Below are 17278 nucleotides of genomic sequence, written 5' to 3'. Positions count from 1 at the left end.
AATGAACGTAACCGGATTGCTGAGTGGAATCTTATCAATCCAGCATACCAATATGATAAACACGCTGATCCGCGCAGGTCAAGTAATCTTGACGGAACGCACTTGAAAAGATATTTTACGAAAGTACATAAAACCGGAAAACTTAAAACAAAATTAAAGATATGTGCGGAATAGAACCATTCAAGCGGAATCATATATGGGAAAAGGCTTTAAATAGTACTAATTCATGGGCTATGGTCTGCTTTTAGATTTCATTCTATTATTGTCGTTACGAAAATGTTTAACCCGTTCCTATTTTCTTAAATTAGAATTTTGTGCAAGGTTTCAAAATCCCTTTAATTTTCTTTACTTTAACTCCTCGAAGAAATTGGCTTGAATTATGCTAACATGCTTTAAAATATATCACAGGAACAATATTAGTGTGCGATGAAGCAATTTTTCCATGTGAAAATTAATCTATGAAAATGTGCACTGGCATATAATCTAAGCAGCAAATTGAAAGAAAATGAATGATGGCCTCTCTGTTGTCTTACTCTTTTGATTATGAACCACTTCATTGTGTTTACCTTTAAGCATAAAATTTGAACACTTCAGGTATGTCCAACTAAATAAAGATTCCTAACATTTCTCTGAATTAACCACGGAAACACATTTGAACAAGAAATATCTTTAAAAATGATGGTCGGCGAATTGTAATAAGGAAAGAAGTTTATGAATTTTTCATCTAACATTCATCTTTCATCTAACATTTTTCAAATTGCAAAACTAAACACCGCACTTTAAAAATTTAAATGGTTCTCTTTTAATTTTTCGCAAAAGTTTCGTAGGGTTGCAATTTTGTTTCGTTTATCCTTAGACGAATAATTACAGCAGTAGTTTGATGAAGATTCATGAAGCGGTTCATGAGAAGAGGTCATTAAACGTGTTTATATTTTTAGCTAAATTGATCCCTATCCCCATTTGTAACAAAATAGCAGGAGATCTTACGATATTGTTACACATCGAGTTTGATAAAGATCCATTACATTTTAGTGGTTAATGCGAAGAAAGGCATATCTACTTTTAGCTATAGTGGTCCCTAATAGGGCCCAAGTTCCTATATAAATAAATTTGGAAGAGGACCTTATAATGATACTTTTGACCAAGTATGACAAAGATCCACCAAGCTGTTCATGAGACGTTGTATAAAGGCATTTCTAGTTTTAGCTCTAGCAGCCCCTAAAAGGGGTCAAATGTCCCAGCTGAACAAAGTTGGCTGCGGGCCTAATAAAGATGCTACAAATCAAGTTTGATTAGAATACATGAGAAAAAATCAATTAAAGGATTTTTCTATTTATTATTTTTATTTATTTCTAAAATAGGCCAACTGATCCCGCTTTAACAAATGCATATTCGCTATTCATGAATCTTTGGACAATGACGCCACACCTATAAAAAAGTGAAGGTCAAGCAAAACATACAATTGTAATTATTTCAATATTTCTGTTTCATAAGCAAAGTTTGACCGTAGTCATATCACATAGATAAACTGTATACAGCGTACCTTCATTTCAGTGTAATGAGATTCACTCATTATATAGCATATATATAATAAAACAGATTTCAAAAATGCAAGTGAGTTCAATATTTGCATACCATACTAAAGAAAAATATTCATATATAATAAATCAGTTAAATCGTTTATAACAAATATATCAAAGCAAACAAGTACTCATTTTAATATGCAATCTGAATAAGTCACAAAAGCAAGAAACCTTTTCATATACAGACGACAATTGTAACAAGGAAAATCTTTTAAAAAGGACTTCTCTACATAAAAGACTCTTATCACACCCTTATTCATGTGATACGCAGGCCGTATTCAGCTCTTTCTTTAATTTGATATATGTTGGTATTTAAACAGGATTTTATCATATTTATTAAACTTACTTATCATTTTGAGATATATCAATATTCTTGCTAAAAATACTGAGCCAAAATTAGCTTTAAAACTGTGAACAGCGTCGTTTAGGTTAAACGCTTTGTCTACATTTCACTCAGCGTAGCACAATCAACAGAGTGAAAGAAATTGACACTCTCGTCCAATCAGGCAGAGTGTTGCATAAATCTTCCATTTTGATAAATTATCTATAATGCGTTATCAAGTAGTTTGATTTGCAAACTGATGTCACGTGGCATAGGTAACGAATTCGTTCATAGACGGCGTTCGCCGAAAAATATGCATCTTTTTGACTTATTTAAAAAATACAAATGGAAAAATCAAAGATCCGCAACAAGACATATGCAGCCAAACAGCAAAGGCGTTTGTTAGAAGTGTACATTAAATAAAATTCAACAGCTGATAATGAGTTTTTTCCAGAATTTCAGTTTTAAATTAATACAATTTTAGAAAAGAGGCAGCAAAAATCCGAAATTGGAATTTGGATAAGTCCTTTTCAGTTTGTACCAAATTTATGAATAATAAAGTAGATTATCATAATGATAAATTAATACATAGAAAGAACTACATATTTCTTGTCTTTAAACAAAGGAATTTAAATAATTAGCTTCATTTAAAGGCTCAGACAAAAATTGATTTCTTTGGCTCTTCATTCTTTCTGCGCATGACCTCTTCCCTCAAGGCCCGTTTGTCTGGTTTTCCTGTATATAATTTTGGAAAGGTCTGAAACAACATAATCCTCTCAAAACCCTCCCAATCGTCAGCACCAGGGACGATTTTAGACTTATAGATTTTCTCGAGTTCGCTTGTCGTCAATTTCTTGCCAGGTAATGGGATAACACAAGCGCAAACTATTTCGACAAAGACATCATCTGGTACCGTTACAGCAACCACATCGAGGACGCTAGGATGATCTTTTAACAACGCCTCAAGATAGGTTATCAGCCCACGCATGTATCTTCCTCCTATGAGATATTATAACAACATCATGAACAACATGTAGTTAAAACAGGTTAAACTTTGCTGGTGTTTATTACTGTCACGTTCAGACTTATGTTTAAAGCTTTTTCGAGGAAACAATTTTTATTTTATTTTTTGTTTGTGTACACATTCGCAAAAATTACCTTATCACTTTCTGTATAGAATTCAACTTTAATTTTGAGTGATTTATATATTAAGCGGTTGCGTTGCATCAATTTATAAAAAATCAATAAATTGACATCTCTTTCTTTCTCTCTGCGTGTGTGTGTGTGTGTGTGTGTGTGCGTGTGCGTGTGCGTACGCGTGCGCGTGCGCATATATATGTGTGTGTGTGTGTGTATGTGCGTGTCTGCGTCCGTGCGTGCTTGCGTGCGTGCGTGTGCGTGTGTGTGTGTACTCGCTTCAACCTCAATGAAGGAAGCAAGCATACAGCTGTAAAAAGCTGTTGTCTTTAGTAACTTAAATAAAAATAATTATCATATGCCTGAATGCAGTTATTGTGCATAACTAAATGAGGAATCTAATTTACCTACAAAATTAAAAAACGAATATATAGCTTACCGGTGTATAAAACACCTATTGTATCCGACTGTCTGCCAGCTACCACAAGCTCACCATCTTCAGTAACATAACCGATATCTTTAGTGTCTACCCATCCGCTTGTCGCTTGTGCTGGCAATGTTGTATTACCGTCGATGTAGTAACTCTTGGCCATAGACGGTGACCGTGCTAAAATCATACCAGTCTGCTCCCTTTCAACGATAAATTCATCCGTATCGACTACTTTTATTTCAACGCCAGCAACTGGTTTACCAGTGCTGAACTCCAAATAGGTATTCTTCTCGCTCACGTGATTAGAGGTGATAACACCGCCTTCTGACATACCGTAGCAATTTGTTACCCTTTCTGTAATAACACCTATTGCATTCATAACATTGGATGCAAGTGTAAGACCAGTAATATGAATGCTTTTTAAAATTTGACGATCTGACATGCTTTGGTACATATCAAGGAGACCCACTACTGTTGCAGGTAACACGCATGCAATGGTGCATTTTTCATTCAGCAAAGCACTGTACGTAAATCTGCAATGTTCACTTAAGTTTGCAATAGGATGTGTTAACGTCACAACCTTAGGACAATCATGTAGAAGCATGAAAGGAAATCCCCCTAGCCATGCTATACGCCTTTCGCTGTACAGAACGTCTTGTGTTTTGTAACCGATAGATTCTTTCGCTTGGTGTCCAATTATCATCACCCCATGGTGTGTATGTGGAATAAACTTACAATCACCGGTCGACCCTGATGTAGAGAATAGAACAATATTTTCTTCCGGATCGAGTCTAGGTAGTATCACATCATCATTTTGCATCCCAGTTAAAAGATCATCTAACAGCAATAAACTCATTCCCTTTACTTCCGAAGTTGTAATTACCATTTTTAACGACGGGACTTTTATACTCCGAGCGCATCCGCTTTGGTCAATTTCATCGACAAAGTTCATGCACGCTCTGAGCTGTTCTTCATTAACTCCAGGATTAAGGACTAGATATTTAACACCGATTTGACGAAGCTTGTTTTGTAAATCAGTACCATCTTCGTCCCTCAATAACAGATGTGTAATGATACCTCCGGCAAAGATGACACCAAATGTTGAAATAAGAGCGTCCTTGTCATTTGGCAGACATGTAGCAACGACGTCACCCTTCTTGAGTCCAAGTTGAATCAAAGACTTTGCAAGAGCTTTCGACTTTTCAAATAGTGTGCCAACCGATATTGAATCCCTTCTGCCAGATGGATACAGGAACACGTAAACGTCTTTATCAGGAGTTTCTCTTGCTAATTGTTGCATACGCTCTGGGACAGTTAGATAACTGTAAGAGTAATTAGTAGGGGTGTGCACATAGCTAAGCTGTTTTCCACTCATATTCCTCTGTGAAAGCATTTGTGGATTCATATGTAACTTCTGGCGTCGTTTGTTAGAAAACCTTATTCCGCAAGACAGCCTAAGAAACAAATGAATCACTCTATAGAAAAGTTTCATTCACATTTAGTAAATGTCTAAAGGAATTTTCATATAGAATTGATCATTGGAAACATACCGGACATTTTACTATTATGAAAATATCAAAAACTTGTGCAGGGTACATTTGTAACCTTTGGCGGTTATTTATTCACTATAAAGCTGTTAATACAGATTTACATATTTTTTATAAATATTCATTTATCTGCTACTTTTGCCTTTTCTGTACATTTATGTGTTTTCCCCTGGTTTCACATGGAAGTAATAATACGGAAAACTCACAAACATTAACAATGTAAGAGTAAGCTTTGATGCAGGGTACTAGTAATCGTTTGAAATATGATGACACACATAAAATTATTACTTAATGTAAAGGTTTTACAGGTTTAAATATTTTGTAAAAATACAGGATCATGTTTAAATTTGCGTGAATAATGTATGTGCGTCTGTCAAATATAGTACTTCATAAATCGCTTTCAATGTAATGTAAAAAATGAACTGTTTCAACCAAGAAATTTCATAATAGTGATCATGCAATTTGTGCAGTTGACAATCCATCCAGTGGCCGCGAGTTTGATCCTGTTCGTATTGGTAGAGTTGAAGTTATTCGATCTTTTTTGATATATTTAGGGATGATTTCAACGGCTTGCGTATAACCAGTCTGCTTTTATATGTATATAATTATGTAACATTGGTTAAGTTAATCTACCCTTCGTTTAATGACTGAATTGCTGTATGAAAGAAGAAGTACCGGACAAAATAAACAAGCAAGTATTTATGTTCAAAACATTCAAGTTGTGTAATAAATATGGCTCCGTTAATTAAATATTACGACATTCAATGAACTTCGGAACCACATACTATTAGTAGTTTTAGCCACAATCTTTGCCAGAAGTGTTAACACCGACAGTTTTGTTTCCCGTGTAAATGTATAACACATATTAAAAAAAGACAAAACCTCTGGCAAAAGAGATGCAAAACTCTTAATTATATAGACAACTCACGTGCATCGTCTCTGCCATAAAACTGGCTGTTTACAGATGGTGTTAATAGTAAGAGTTTATGATGTACTTTACTGCAATTTTAGAGATGCCTTGAGTAAAAGTATTATTTAACTTATTTATTTTATAATACATATCTTATATATAAGTATAATGCATGATGCACACGCATATCTTGTTTAAGATAGCACTGCCTAATATGTAACAAAACTGTTTTTTTAAAGTGAGACAAATAAAATTTATCAAACCTTTCCAAGCGCCCTTTTGTGTAGTGTAATTTTTGAAAATAACTTTCTTTGAACAAAGAGAAGAACCTTAACTTTCAGTCCAACGATACTTTCACTTTATATTGAAGAGTAGTTAAATGTATATTATGGGGAAGCAGCATTCCCAATAAATATAGGGGGAAAAATGTCATACTCATATCTTACTTGTGCAACTTAAATCTCAATGTTCATCATATTTTTCGACAGTCTTACATACATAAAAGTAAAATATGTGATTTAATGCTTCTATTGTAAATGTAGTATTTTATTTGTACTTATTTATACGTAATAAACAAGAGGGACAAAAGAGCTTACGCAGCTCACATGAAAAGGACATTTACCGTTTGACCTTATAAGTTATCAAAATGGTGTCTGACAATTTTGAACGTCAAAGTAAATTATTCATTTATCAGTTTTTTATCAAACGTAAATGAAATATTTTCTCGGTTAAGCGTAGACAAATTACGCGATTCTCTTTCATGTAATGTAAAAGGAACAATTTTTCAAGGCCCATCAAACAAGGTTATAACGTAATATATTTGCTTCTAAAAATAATTGTAGAATAATGAAAGAACAGCCTCATTTGGCAAGAATGTATTGACGTCAGTGATTAATTTAATAGTTTTTTTTTCTACAATTTATAATATCAGTTTAATGATTATGACACAATAGCGCATATGTATGACCTAGTAACATATTTATGGATATCCAGTACTACATAGAAGCGCGTGTAATTAATCTGACCAATCAAAAACCTAGCTACAGAGTGAAGAAATTAAAATTTCTAATTATAGACTAGGTTACGATGCACTAAAATCGTACTCAAATACCGGATTTGATGTGTCAAAGTAACGATAAGTAATGAATTACTGTATTAAGATTCTGAATAAAAGTCATATATGTATACAAATTCCTTAGATGAAACTTAAACGCCGATTCCTTCTTTAACGTTTTTGAATAAGAGTTGTCCTCTACTGATCATGTTTCTTTATTATGATTTGAATATGATCTCATGTTTATGTTATATACATACTGAGGAGTTATTAATAAAAACTTAGAAACTTGGAGTTTTACTTGAAAAAAATAGTAAATTAATATAATTATTTATATGTTACTTAATTATAAAACCTAATCAATCTTTGGTATTTTAAAAGTGTAATGCGTCAAGAGCTGTATAATGCTTTTTACTGTATGTCAATTTGAAATATACAACTTTATATCATTAATTGTAAGTTAATCTGCAATGGAAAATCAATATAAACCGTACCAAAGATGAAATTCCGGAGGATTCGAAAAGGAAGTATACTTGATCTGTATTTTTTTCCATCGATTGATTTATCTTGTAGATGCAGCATAATGAAAACTAAAATTGGACTATATGATGAGCCGGATTTAATGTTTTTGTTAATCCAGAAGGGATGTCTTTATGAAAATATAAAAAGCAAAATTACATATCACGAACACATAAAAATAAAATGCCAGTAAAAAGATCTTAATGTCAACACATTCATGGGCGCACAGTTCAGGATATTTAGAATGACATCCAAATTATTAAATCAGAAAATATATGAGCGTCATACTTTAAATATTTTATCAAATCTTGTTTACCGGTATGTAATTGTTTTGCTTCTTTTGTTGTACACCTAATTGTTCAGATATAAGATAAATTTCTAGTTCAATTATCTTTCACGCATTTTAGACATTATAGTGTAAGTATCTTAAAACCGAAACGATTTGCTGACTGTATCTAAGCTCACCTGTTTTGAACAATTCCCCAGCATGATATACTATTTTATTAGGCAAATTTGTGTAACTTTAAACAAATCTTGAGGGCTTTTCCAGCCAAGTAAAACCAAACATGTAACAATCAATAGAGTGATCACAACGTAACAGTCCCTTGTCACATGTATGTTAAATTGCACAGAATAAATGTTCATATAAAACGCTTGACTTTCTTCTTTCTTTAGAATTGTAAACACGACAAACTGACCCAGCGGTTAATGAACCAACGACAGAGCTAGCGTATAACAGCTGTAGTGTTTTGTGACATAAAAGAAGCGTGGGGGACAAACATTTTTAAGTAATAAGACATATTATTTCCAATGAAAATGCTACAATTCTTTACCGGATTTGTCATAAAGCTTAAAAAAAGAACAATTCACAACGTGTAAATACCACAAACATTCAGATTGTGGGCTTTTAATAAATGTTCTTTTGAAGTTTAGTGATTCTTAGTTAACCAACATGTTATGCCGGTGGGCCGATGGTCTACACGTGGTAACACGCTTGACTGACAATCGGGTTAAAATCCCGGTCCAGGCACTAGAAATTTCTGAGATGCCCTGAGTGTCTCTAACCTAACTTAAGAGATACGTCCTGGTTCTTCCCAGGAAAGACGGCTTCGCTTGTATCGATGCTATACATGCCATAAATATACTACCACTTTAGATTCCCTACAGTTTGTTAACTCAGCGCCGGGTTATAGTGATGAGTACAGCCAGTCTACCTACTCCACTGACCCGTGACATTCCGTGCAAAGCATAGTTGTAAATACATGTACACTACTGACTAGTGCACAAATTGAACCCACTAGAGCTAATGCGGCTTAATATATTTTGTTATTATTTAGTTATTAAGCATATACTGTATCTATTTCGTGAATTTTAACAAAAACATTGATAATTTTAAGTTTTTATTTATTTATCAATAAATCCTTTACATCTATAAACGAAGTTTGAGCAAATAACTTTTTATTTACACTACAGTAACTTCTTTGATTTTTATGCCCCCCAAAGGTGGGCATATTGAAATCGCACTGTCTGTCCGTCCGACCGTAACTTTGTAGATTCTTGTCCGGGCTGTTACTCTGCCATCAATGAAGGGATTTTGAAATAGCTTAGTGTAAATATTTAACTTAATGAGACGACGTTTCATGCGTAAGACCCACACCGCTAGCTCCAAGGTCAAGGTCACACTTAAAAGTGAAACGTTAATAGGGTCTGTTTCGTGTCCGGTTCGTAACTTAAGCATTCATCAAGGGATTTTGAAATTACTTAACATAAATGTTTATCATAATGAGACGACGTAAGTATTGCGGTGAATTCAGCTGTTGCTTCAGTTTTCATTCTCCTACCTTTGAAATGTTTTACTATATATTCATTTTCGTGATCGAAACTCTAGATAGTATTGTTTGCAATTAAATCCTGTTCAGTTTCAAAAGGAAAAATCGTCACAAAATTGGGAAAAAAACCTTTCCGGTGTGGGATTCGAACACACGACCCTCGCAATTCTGTGTGTGTTCGGGTTTAACGTCTTTCTCAACAATTTTTCAGCCATATGAACGACGGGCAATTCTGAAAGATTATATATGTAAAGTAAACGTATTAGTGAAGCCTGGTTTTCTTAAAAAAGATAAAAAAGAAACAAAATCTTTTTATACGAAAATGTATTGGTAACAAAATAAGTATGACTGGACACGCTGTTAACTTTGTTTAATTCTTTGTTAATAAAATGAAAAACGGCACTGCCTCAATCGGGAATCGATCCGACTTCAAGTCATCCCATAACCTTCGAAAACATTTGAGGGTCCCCGATAATGTTGTTATAACTTCTGGCCACTTAACCCTTTTTGGTTATATTTACTATATATATTATATATTATATGTTTATTAATATATTATGATATGAATATTGAAAATATGTTAATAGCCCCCATATCGATTTACTAGGTCTGCTTTCCTCGCTCGCGCAGGATCGATTCCCTATCAATTTAAAGGTAGATTTTAGAATAAAAGCAACACTGTCCATATTTGTACTGATGTGCAAGACGTTGTGGCTTGGACAAATTATGTGGACGCTTATTAGGCACAAGGAAAAAGAGTATTCTTCCAAAAAATCCTAAGTCAGACGCTCAGTGCACGTGCCGGAAGAACATCTTTTTTAATTCGACAGTATATATCTCATTCGGTATATCGCATGTTGCCGTAGAGGGATCGATCCCGATTTTCGTCGCTTGCAAGAAATTACAAGTTATATGCAAAATCATGGCCGTACTGAGGCAACCGAGGCACTTGCCTCGGTCATTTTTAATTTTTCTGCCTCCTCTGCCCCGGTCATTTTTTTTTCTGCCTCAGCTGCCTCGGTTTTTTTTTTTTTTTTTTTTTTTTTTTTTTTTTTTTTTTTTTTGCAAGGCCATTATTTTTGGTATCCAAGTTTTGTTTTGCCTTTGCTGTATGAATTACCAGCCGTTCCCGGTTTGGTAAGTGTTATTCGAATAGATGTGTTACAAAAACTATGGAACAAACTATACCATATATCTACGACGTCACAACTGTGTGACGTATGTGAGATATGTCAGCATCGAACTACGGTTGTTCAAAGTGCGCATTTCAGATTAGTGTTTTCAATATTCCCTAGGCTCAGCATCATCCGAAAATACCAGACTGTAGAGTTCACTCCCGGGTTCGTAGCGTGCAACACTCACTGCTGATTGCGCTAAGTAACACTTGCAATCAACGCCTAAAAATGGGGGGAGTTGAGGGGGGGGGGGGGGGGGTCGTAAAAGATCGAAAAAGAAGATCAGCGAGCAGTGTTGCGCTTATAGTCAACTGTATTATTGTAGTTTTAATTTCGGAGTAAATAAGTTTTGACTATTTGCTTGTCTTAAATCCACAACTAATATCGTCCTCAATAAAAATGTTACAATCTTGCGCAATTATTGCACATTTCGGATCCTACTTACGAGACATTTTAAAAAATGTGAGATTCGATTTTTCAGTCGTAAATTTTAAAATGTTCCACTTTTTAATGTTATTTATAAGCTAGTTTAGCGAGTGATAAAACATTCGGTTTCATATGCAAATCTGAAAAACTATGGGATACGATGAAAACAAATGTTTTATATTTACCTAATGCAGTTTTTGGTACTCCTAATCCTGCAGCTTAGTAAATATTACACAATTGTCATTTATATAATAATTTCTATTGTAGTCGCGCACTTTAATTTCACTGTAAATGTTCACCGTGCTCAAAAGTAAATGATACCATACTGGTTTATGTCAAAATACAACTACTGCAAAAAGTGGATGACAGATAAACATAATTTGATATCCTTTCATGATCCTTTCAACGACACGCCAATGAAGAAATTTTAGTAATCTTCAAAAGATTTATCAGATATAATGGCGCCAGGTGTAGCGTGATTATCACACGGTCGTGACCAGGTCCACGGTTTATATATGTTTTTCAAAACCTGCCTAAATGCTTATTCTTTGTCCGATATTTGCAAAATTTTGCATATTAAATTCTCAAAGATAGCTTTTGTAACTTACATAATTTAATTTTGATTTTATATTCCTGAAATTTAAATATATTGATTTGAATATGCCCAATTTGACGTATTTGACCGGCTTTTATGGTGCTTCAGAAAAAACTTGCAGAACACAGTAACTTCCTGTACGAAATTTTACAGCTGTAAAAGACCTGTATTTTTGTTCAAAATAACAGTCATGCTTATTCCAAATTTACACCTGTAGATTTTATATAACAATATTGATTTTACAGCTGTAGATTTCAATTTACAGCTGTCAAACGACTGCACAACAGTTCGAAATATGCAAATGAGCTACACCTGTAAAAAAAGTTACAGCTGTAAAAATGAAAAAAGTTACAGCTGTAAAAATGCCCAAAAGTTACAGCTGTAGAAATAATATAGGTATTGAAAAAGAGGGCATTATTTTAAGGGACGAAAGTAGAGGTGCAAACAGTTTTAGGATGAATTGCAATTCTCTAGATAAAGGTAGCAATTACTATGAAAATGGCAAAATAAATGATCTAGTACGTAAATATATATGTGGTATGATTACAGTATAGCAACAGCAAAATTCAAGAGTAGGATACAAAGTAAAACATATGCAGATCTTGTTTATAAAACTTTCTTTGTCAGTCATGAAAACATATGACAATCTTGTAATTATTTCTTTTAAACTTATCGGCTTCCAGTATAGAGTAAATAGTTAATGTATGTATTTATACATGTCCTTTTACAACTATAATAGTTAATTAAACATCTGTACTTACTCTATACTGCTTTAAATTCCAAAATTTTACAAGATGTGATGTCTGTGTGGATTTCAGTTATATCCCGCCAAAATGCGTTAAAGATGGCTGACAATACTCATGTATCCTTCCAAAAATGTTACAGCTGTAATTTTGAGAAATGACCATTTTACAGCTGTAACTTTCAACAGTAAAATTTTTACAGCTGTAAATTGAGACCTTCATATTTTACACCTGAAAATTTTAACTGTATTTTTGACCAGTTTTCCACTTACAGGTCTTTTACAGTTGTAATTTCAAAATACAGGTCTTTTACAGACGTTTTACAGCTGTAAAACAGGTCCTTTTTTCATACAGGTTATCTTTTTCACGAATCAGATTGTCTTAAAACTTGCTAGAGGGGTTAAATATTGTGCATGGGATTGTTATTTGTGAATAGCTACTCAAAATAATAAGATTTACACGCTCTGAAAATGACCTTTTTGTCTAAAAATCTACAAAAAACATGGCCGCGGTGTGCAAATAATGAGTTGCTTATTTCAAAACTATCCTATAATTCTTCAGTAAAACTTCTTGTTATTTTAAGACTCTAATAACTTGCTTGACATACCCATAGGCAAATATCTGTTTATCGGTGTAATTACACCTTTGGAGAAAAGCGTGATTCGCACGTTTTAATTTCATCATTCGCCGCCTGAAGAGACAACATGGCGGAGCTTGCGAAATCGAAAGTAAGTAGATCTGCACTTTTGAAATAAAATGTTGTAGATTCTAGATCTTTCTGATTGACAGTCACTTGTTTATCTTATTTATCTGTTTCCACATATAATATGGATCTAGTAGATTACAACCAGTTTAAAATAATCACCTAGTGTGCGGATGCTCTTAAGACTTCTTGAAGTTCTTCAGCCAAAGCCTGGCCAGAGTGACATAATTTTACAATATAGATCTAGGTCTACTAAGCAGCTGTAATTGTGATTTATTAGCTGTTTTCAACTACTGAAATTCGAAAAAAGTGATCCGTAATTAGATGTTCAGTTGGAATGTAATCCAAAAATTTAAAACGGGATCCATATCATATGGAACAGAGGAGATACTGAGATATTTTTATGTGATATACTGTATGGGCAATGTCCCCACTTGTGTTAAACACTCGAAAGACCAAAATATTGGAAGCAGTTTCTGATAAAATTTTCATCGCCGCTGACCCTTTAAATTCTATAAGTTTAAATGCTGATTGTGTCACAATTTTGAAATTAATTTAAAAAAACATATATTTATCAAAAGGGGATTCGGTTAAAGGTAAATTTTATCTAACGTCGCTTTGTGAAACAATGAACATAAGCTCTGTAGAGCTTTCGAACGACCCTTTTTTAAGAACAGTTAAAACCAATTATACCTTACCCCCAGCAATTTGCGAGTATATACCATTTACAACTGGGCCTACTGAGTGTTATATATGTGATATTCACATCTATATTTTTACATGTACATTTTGTATATTTTCTAGAATTTTGGGTGGTCTCAAACTTCAAGGGTTAAGGAAGGCCAAAGTGATTGACATTTGTCATTAGAACCTTGTTACCAAATCTCTCCATTCAGTTTATAATTAGTTCTTCAAAGTCTCTTATTTTCCATGTTGATTGACATGTATCATTAACACATTACTGTAAAATCTTTTGATTCAATATGTTTGTTTCTTTGATATGTCATTGAATGCTGCTTTTGTAATTGCTTAAACAATTATATTTCTGTACCTCTGTATTTCTGTATCAGTTTGCTAGAATCTTTAGACCTGACAACATCTTAAATTTTATTCTGGATATATTATTTTAATAAACATAAAAAAAAACATAAACTGACTTTTCGCTATTCCCCAACAACAAAACAACGTATCTATTACATGGTAGAGAATCTAAAATTTGGACTTATATTCTAAAATTTGGACTTAGAATCTTTGCTTTTGGATCTAAGAGGTAGACTTAAAACTTTAAAAGAAAAAATTGGGTTAAGAGGGAGCTTCATTTAATAAGTTCCAATCGTGTACAACCATGGATCATCAGAAGATATCGGTGCCAAAATTTTCTGGACTTTCACATGAAAATGGACAACGATTTCTGTCGGATCTTAATGCATACACGACACTTATGAAAATTGGCAGGAACGACAGAATGCAACTCGCTGCGTTTCAATTACACCTGCACGGTCCAGCAAAAATTTGGTTTGACAACCTCGAAACCGATGACTGGGACGATACTCAAGAACAATTTAAAACCAAATACTGTGATGTCAATGCCAGTGCACTTATCTTTGAAACTGAAAGATTTCAGTCATTGCAGTTACAAGCCAGTCAGTCACTTGAAGAATATTTCGGACTTATTCGTGAATGTGGTAAAAAAACTATCTAAAAGCGATGCAGAAATGATGTTGGTCTTTATAAACGGATTACCAGAGAAACTTGCATTTTTCACTCGTGCAGGATCACCACGAAATCTCGACTCCGCTGTGGAAGCAGCCAAAATGGGAGAAGCCTATGGGTACAGACAATCATTATTAGAGAGTTTGAGATTTCAAACTTCGCCTTCCCCTTCAACGTCTCTCATATATATTTCGGGTAAAACGTCACCGATATGCGTGTATTTTATTTATATCACACGTTGCTACTAAAGTTTTCCATGTAATATCACGTAAGCCTAAGACTTCTCTTTATTACTATGCGAAATAAAAAGCTTAGTTTCAGGATTTCTGCTTATTAAGTTATTTGATTATCCATATATATAATTAGACTAGATCTGATGCGAAACACTATCAATAGGTATAAGGATAATGAAGTTTTGTATGGCTAATGATTTTAACTAAATACATTGAATTGAACCTGGAAGTATGAAGTTATCAACTGATTTTGAGAAACTTTGAGATTTTGTTCAAACTTTAACTTCTACGGCATATTTGTGTCCCCAGGCGGTATCGATTATACCAGATGGGCCTTTTTGTCGTATGAAGTGAAGTTTTGAACGTCCGAAGATGTGATATCACGAAAGTCGAAACTTCATTCTTTTTAAATCTACTCTGTCCACATACTCGGCATCAGAGACTGAAATCTGGATGGAGGCACATGGTATGACAGTCATTTTATTTGAAAAATAAATAATTACGCGCGATTATCATTTGGTGGAACATTTTATTTTCACTTCCAGGTAAAATCAATCTGTTTCTGTCGGGACACTTAATACGACAATTGCGTTTCAATTATAAACATAAAATGGTACTAGTAAGACGGAAAATACTTCTGAAGTATCAGACAATTTCAGATCTATGATATCATCATGAGAGACGTTTCCTGTTAGTCGTATGGAATAACTCCATTCTTTAAATGCACGGAACCAGAGCTCGGCAGAGGGACATTGTGGGTTAATTCCCCCTTTGATTCTTACATTTTACAAAGAAAGTCGGTCTTGAAACTCGGTGTGACCCTACCCTACCCCTCCCCCCCCCCCCCCCCCCCACCCGAAATGGGTGTCCCCCTCTTTAATGTTGGTGTCCCTCTAACCAAAATTCCTGGATCCGCAGATGCTTTACTTATAAAATAGTATATTAAAATCATACTGTGCTGTCTGAGAGTTTGGCATTATACAGAGTCATACAGAGTGTCATTATCACGTTGAAATGATCATTATAGGTTATTAACTTTGTATGTGGATATATGCACGAGTTTTGCAGCGGTAATATTGCGCGACTTTAGGAGCGCAATATTGTCCGCGAAAGAACGAGTTGATAACCTTTTTATTACATATCCACTATCAAATGATTAATTTATATCTAAATTATCGTTCTGTCACGAAAGACAGAAAAAAATACGGAAAAGAATTCTCCGTGGACGCTATGGACGTTACGCGATTCTTTCCATTACAACGTTAAGAAAACATTCCACGTCCATTATTAGTCCAACTTATGTCGTAATTATAACTTTCATTTCATTTCAGTCTGATAAATTACTACGTGCCAGTACCTAATAAGTCAGATTAATCAAAGTGTAAAAGTAAACAAGAATGTTGCAAAAATTACAAATTAAACAAACACACAATAGCAACAAAAATCTAAAGAAACGAGATCCGCAATGGACAAACCGTCAGGGGAGGTAACTAGAGTCACGGATTGGGACTAGTCCGATATGAAAGCGTTCAATGTCTTAATATGGAAAATATTGCAAGATCACGGTCCATTGAAATTGTTTTATTTTATTTTATATTTTTTATTTATTATTATTATTTTTTTTTTGGTAATCGCTCTAATATCCATGCTATGATTATATTATTGAAATGTTTTTTTTTTTAATTTAATTTTCGTTTTTTCATTTTTAAAACCTCTTGTGAAATTCCTGCCCTTTCGGACAATTGGTATCAAAATGCACGAAAAAAACGATCATAATTACGGATAAATTGAATGGGCGGATTAAAAGAAGTAAGGTTCATTCTAATGTTTGAAATCTCAAGAAATTTTAATCGAACTTCAACATCATACGTTAACTTCGCAAGAGACGTTGAAGGGGAAGGCGAAGGTTGAAATCTCAAACTCTCTATTATCTACACAACCAACTGTAGCAGCAGCTAATTTTTCAAGTATTGAAAGCAAAATTGAAGAGCTAACAAGAAGATTAGACTCTCTTACGAATATCAACACAAACAAACCAAGAAATAATTCCAAATTATGCAACACATGTGGTGGTGCAGGAAACATTGCGAAATATTGCAACTGTGCTCGGGGTACATCAGATCAAGATTCGCGATGTCAGTTATGTCGCCAGTTTGGCCATGACGCCCGTCAGTGTGCAACCAGATATCCATATGACGGATCCAGCAGAAACCAGGAACAGGGAAACTTCATACGCCTGAGGGAAGGAGACCGCGATCGCTCAGGAGGTCATTTGGTAAAACGCGGCAACGCAGTAAATCACCAATAAAACGATACAGTCATCCTCGAGATTTGAAACATGAACATGGTGAAATGTGTG

The 17278-nt window shown here is 34.2% G+C and overlaps 1 protein-coding gene across 1 annotated transcript; it reads right to left on the bottom strand.

The window, feature by feature from the left end:
- Window positions 1-1318: 1318 nt before the first annotated feature.
- LOC128554213 (uncharacterized) lies at window positions 1319-11285 on the bottom strand. The gene is made up of 3 exons (XM_053535460.1): window positions 11118-11285; window positions 3482-4926; window positions 1319-2904 (listed from the first exon to the last, which is right to left on the bottom strand). Exons 2-3 carry the CDS (start codon window positions 4875-4877, stop codon window positions 2561-2563), a joined length of 1740 nt encoding a protein of 579 aa, XP_053391435.1. The 5' UTR covers window positions 4878-4926; window positions 11118-11285; the 3' UTR covers window positions 1319-2560.
- Window positions 11286-17278: the final 5993 nt, after the last annotated feature.

This window comes from Mercenaria mercenaria, unplaced genomic scaffold (genome assembly GCF_021730395.1).
Source record: "Mercenaria mercenaria strain notata unplaced genomic scaffold, MADL_Memer_1 contig_4837, whole genome shotgun sequence".
Lineage (NCBI taxonomy): Eukaryota > Metazoa > Mollusca > Bivalvia > Venerida > Veneridae > Mercenaria > Mercenaria mercenaria.
This window is presented reverse-complemented; position numbering and strand designations above follow the sequence as displayed.

Coding starts and splice junctions, on each gene's coding strand:
- LOC128554213 (XM_053535460.1), bottom strand. CDS start 4,877: ATGAATCCACAAATGCTTTCACAGAGGAATATGAGTGGAAAACAGCTT. Junction 2,905..3,481: donor AATAGGTGTTTTATACACCG/GTAAGCTATATA, acceptor AATATCTCATAG/GAGGAAGATACATGCGTGGG.